A 5,000-nucleotide genomic window follows, 5' to 3' on the forward strand; every position below is an offset into this window, starting at 1 on the left:
ATCGAGGCAGTACTGGAGCAGCTTATCTTCCGCCTCAAGACCGTCATGGAGATAGTAAAAGATGTGAAAATTTTGCTCCCCCCTGTAATTGTAAAGACTGGGTTGAGAAAAGTTATATATATTAAGATTTGGGTATGTTATAGAGGGCTGAGAGACTAACGAGGAGAGTGTGGGTGAAGTGGAAGGGTGGAGAGGAAGGTGGACGCCGAGGATGAGACGTGGGGATGGAGTGGAGAGGTATATGAGAGAGAGAGATGTGAGGTGGGGAGGGAGGGGAAGTCTGAGGATGAGATGGAGAGATGGAGTGGAGAGGTATATGAGAGAGGAGGGTGTGAGCTGTGATGTGGGGAGGAGAGGGAGGGGAAGGCCGAGGATGAGATGGATGGAGTGGAGAGGTATATGAGAGAGGTAGTGGATGATGTGGAAATTCTGCCCCCCCCCCCCCGTAATAGTAAAGATTGAGTTGAGGAAGATTTTATATAGTAAGATTTGGCTACGTTATAGAGAGGGTGGGGGGAGAATGGAAAAACTAGTATCATCATCCTTCAAAACCTCACATAACCTAATTTAACCTCTCCTAACCTCCCATGACCTCCTTGGTGACCTCTCGTGACCTCACACACACGTCAAATCACAGTGACGACCTTCAACGACCCTCCCCTGACCCGTAACTACACTAAAACTACACCCAAAACAGCCCCAGCATCGTCAGGACAACTCACTCAGCCTGCCGCACCACCCTGGATTGCTCAAGGAGGTATACGGATATCTTGGCCCCCGTCACCTTCCCCAGCCGCGTGTAGGTAAGCTCCAGGTATTTTCCGAAGCGAGAGGAGTTGTCGTTGATTCCGGTTTTGGCGTTTCCGAAGGCTTCCATGATGGGATTCACTTGAAGGATCTTGTCTTCGAGATTTCTATTGGGTGCCTGAGGGAGTGAGGCAGGCGGGGAGTTAGGAACTGGGGAGAGAGACGCGGAGAACTGGGGAGAGACAGGGGGTTAGGAATTGGGGAGTATGGGTTAATGAGACGCTGAAGGAGTGAGGTGTTGGGAGCTTGGGGGAGTGACGTGGGGAGGAGTTAGGAATTGGGGAGGCTTTGGGGAGTGGGAGTTAGTGAGAGGGGGGAGAATAATGAAGGAGTGGGGTGTTTCGAGCCTGGGGGAGTGAGTGAGGGAGGGAGGGAGCTAAGAACTGGGGAGTGGGAGTTAACAGTGATGGAGATAGGAGATGGTGGGGGAGAGAGGGAGATGAGATGATGGAGAATGGGGGATTACATGGGGAATGGGGGGATTACATGGGGAATGGGGGATTACATGGGGAATGGAGGATTACATGGGGAATGGGGGATTACATGGAGAGCTACATGGCACTACCCTACACTCTCTCTCTCTCTCTCTCTCTCTCTCTATCTATCTATCTATCTATCTATCTATCTTTCTCTCTCTCTCTCTCTCTCTCTCTCTCTCTCTCCCTTTCTATCTATCTATCTCTCTCTATCTATCGATCTATCTATCCATCTATCTTACCTTGCCCAACGTAACCAGCTGTCTAAGAAGAAAGTTTGCTCTCTCTCTCTCTTACAAACTCCCTCACTCCTCTGTCTGTCTGTCTCCACTCTATCTATCCCTCTATTTCTCTCTCTCTCTCTCTATCTATCTATCTCACCTTGCCCAACGTCACCAGCTGTTTGAGGAGGAAGTTGGCGCTCTCGGTCTTCCCCGCGCCGCTCTCTCCGGATATCACGATGCATTGCTGCTGTTTTTGATGTAGCATGTTGTGATATGCGTTGTCCGCCATTGCAAATATATGGGGCGGATTCTCACTCTTTACCATGCCGCGGTGTAAACGGGATTCCTGTGGAGGGGTAGATAAATAGATAGATAGACGGGGCTCCTGCGGGGGTAGACGGGTGGGTTGATGGATGGGTAGATGGGTCGATGGGTGGGTGATTGATGTAGGTGATGATGATGATGATGATGATGATGATGATTGTATTGTCATTGTTGTGCTGATGTGAAAATTGATTGGATGGGAAATAAATGAATTACTATCACTACTATTACTACTACTACCATCAATACTACTACTACCATCATTACCTACTGCTATTAAATACAATAAATTTCCTACCTTGTCTTACTACTACTACTACCACCACTACCAAGAATACTAGGCTATTATTATTATTATTATTATTATTACTACTACTACTACTATTATTATTATTATTATTATTATTATTATTATTATTATTACTACTACTACTACTACTACTACTACTACTACTTCTAAGATTATTATTATTATTATTATCATTATTATTATTATTATTACTATCATTATTATTACCACTACTACTACAAACCACAACCACAGCCACCACCACCACCACAACCACCACAACCACCACACTTACCTTCTCCCCATACACACCCAGCTCCTTGAATGGGTTAACAGCAATCAGTATGTCTCCCATGTAGGTGTATATCTGGTCCATCTCGTAGCGCTTCTCCAGATGGTCCACGATCACCTCCTGTGGGTGTAGGTGGGTGTAGGTGGGTGGGGAAGTGGGTGGAGAGAGAGATGTGTGGGTGGGTGGGAAGTGGGTGGAGAGAGAGTGGAGATGTGTGGGTGGGTGTAGATGGAGAGAGAAATATGTGTGGGTGGGTGTAGCTGGGTGTTGGTGGGTGGGGAGGTGGGTGGAGAGAGAGAGTGGAGATGTGTAGGTGGGTGCAGAGAGAGTGGGGATGTGCAGGTGGGTGTAGGTGAGTGGGGAAGTGGGTGGAGAGAGAGTGGAGATGTGTAGGTGGGTGGGGAAGTGGGTGGAGAGAGAGTGGAGATGTGTGGGGTGGATGTGGGGGAAGGTGGAAGGGTATGAATGGCAGAATGAGAGAGAGAGAGAGAGAGAGAGAGAGAGAGAGAGAGAGAGAATGTGTGTGTAGATATGATTAGGTATACATATGTGCGTCTATTCATGTGCACACAGGGCAAACTTACACACACAACAGTAAAGAAAAACAAGAATAAAGAAAAAAGAAAGAAAATAACACAAACACAAAATTAAAAACTATTAATTTTAAAACAGAAAAAAAACACAAATGAAATTCTTGTGTTTTTTTTTCCAATGTTTTTTTGTTTGTTATTTTTAATGGAATATATTACTAGTGGTGAAAAACTGAGGGATGGATTGTGTGTGTGTGTGTGTGTGTGTGTGTGTGTGTGTGTAATGTACGGTGGCTTTCTTTCATGTATGTGTGTTTGGATGGATGGATGGATGTGTGTGTCCGTGCGTATCACCTTACTTATTAACAGAAACACACACATACACCCTTCTTCAACACACACACACACACACACACCTACCCACCCACCTCACACACACAACTAAATCCTATACACACACAGAGTAATAATATTCATCACTAACACCCACACACCCACCCTTACCCACCCACCCCCACACACACACACCCCTTACCCACACCCCTACCCCCCCAAACACACACACACCTCAGTCAGCTTTTCCAAACACGCCAGATCGTCCATCCAAACAGGAGTCCTCTTCGTCTTTCTATCAGCCTTCAGAGCACCTCCTTTGATCGTCGTCTCTGGCTCTTTCTTAACGAGTTGATTCCGCTTCTTGAGGTCGTCTTGAAGGAGGGTGAGCTGGCGACGGATCTGGCGGGAATAGGACAAGGATAGCAAGGATAGTGTTTATTTTTTTAATGCAAGGAAGAAGGAACCCAAGGCCAGGAACCCACAAACTGTTCCAAGAAATAATACAAAACACAAAAGAGGGGAAGATGGTTTTTCGATCTGATGTGTTTTATAGATGAAGGATTTTCTATACTCCTTTCACCTCAAATTGGCCCAGATTTTCGTCCCATCGCAGGCTAAGAGAATGCTACGGCTCTTCCTCTGTCTATAGCACTTCTTCGTGACTAGCATCTTACTCTTCATCTTTCTATGGCACTTATTCGTGACTAGCATCCTATTCTGTCCATAGCTCTTCTTCGTTACTAGCATCCTATTCTAGCGTTATTCTAGATAAAGACAATGCTACGGCTCTTCTTCTATCCACGGCACTTCTTCTTCCATCTATCTATCTGTCTATCTATCCAACCATCCATCTATCTATCTTTCTATCTATCTATCTATCTGAGCACTAATCCTTTTCTTTTATGTTGCAAAGAATTCTGTTTCATACCTTGTCTATTTCTCTCTCTCCCTTCCTCCATCTCTCTCCCCCTCTCTCTCTCCACCTATCCATCTATCTACCAATCCATCTATCTATCTATCTCTATATCTATCTATCTATCTATCTAGCACTCACCTCTTCGGGATTGTTAGGCACAGCTTTGATGAACGGATGCTGTAGTAATTCCTTTGCTGTCGGTCTCTGCTCAAAGTCCTTCACCAAACACTCAGAGATGAAGTCATTGAAGTCCACACTCCACTCCACGGGCCGGTCCAGCGTCGGGGGTGGATTCCTGGGGATCTGGGGAGTGGAGAGGGGGAGTATAGTGCCTGGGGAGGAGTTTGGGGAGGGGGAGAATGAGGAATGCATGGGGAGTAATGATTGAAGAAAGGTGAAGGTGGTAGTGGTGGTGTTGATAATCCCTTCCTATACCGCCCCATTCCCTCTCGCCCTGACCTATCCCCCTACTCCCTCCCTCACCCTCACCTACCCCCCTACCCCCTCCCTCACCCTCACGTACCCCCTACTCCCACCCTCACCCTACCTATCCCCCTACCTTGCATACCCTCCCCCTCCCCATCACATAATTACCCTCACCCCCCACTTCCCCCCCGACCCCCCTCCCCCGCCTACACCCCTTCCAGGTCCCCCTACGCCCTCTCACCCCCACCTACCCTCACCCTCTCCCCATCAACCCCTCCTCTCCAAATCCCTCCCCAACTTACCCTCCCCTCAACCTACCTCTCTCTTCAAACTCCCACCCCACACACCTCTCAACCAAACCATCTCCCGTTCCTCTCCCC

The 5,000-nt window shown here is 47.3% G+C and overlaps 1 protein-coding gene across 1 annotated transcript in view; it reads right to left on the reverse strand.

Annotated features, from left to right (window-relative positions):
- LOC145407443 (myosin-IIIb-like) overlaps positions 1-5,000 on the reverse strand; it is a 41,725-nt gene that overhangs the window by 18,071 nt on the left and 18,654 nt on the right. The window contains exons 7-12 of the mRNA XM_080278375.1: positions 4,333-4,497; positions 3,510-3,677; positions 2,416-2,532; positions 1,665-1,853; positions 723-925; positions 1-82 (exon numbers count right to left, since the gene is read on the reverse strand). The exon at positions 1-82 is cut by the window's left edge and continues 63 nt beyond it. Of these exons, the coding sequence (XP_080134501.1) occupies positions 1-82; positions 723-925; positions 1,665-1,853; positions 2,416-2,532; positions 3,510-3,677; positions 4,333-4,497 (924 nt within the window). The remainder of the gene's footprint in view (positions 83-722; positions 926-1,664; positions 1,854-2,415; positions 2,533-3,509; positions 3,678-4,332; positions 4,498-5,000) is intronic.

This window comes from Coenobita brevimanus, chromosome 73 (assembly GCF_032717465.1).
Source record: "Coenobita brevimanus isolate Jiangsu-jjx chromosome 73, ASM3271746v2, whole genome shotgun sequence".
Lineage (NCBI taxonomy): Eukaryota > Metazoa > Arthropoda > Malacostraca > Decapoda > Coenobitidae > Coenobita > Coenobita brevimanus.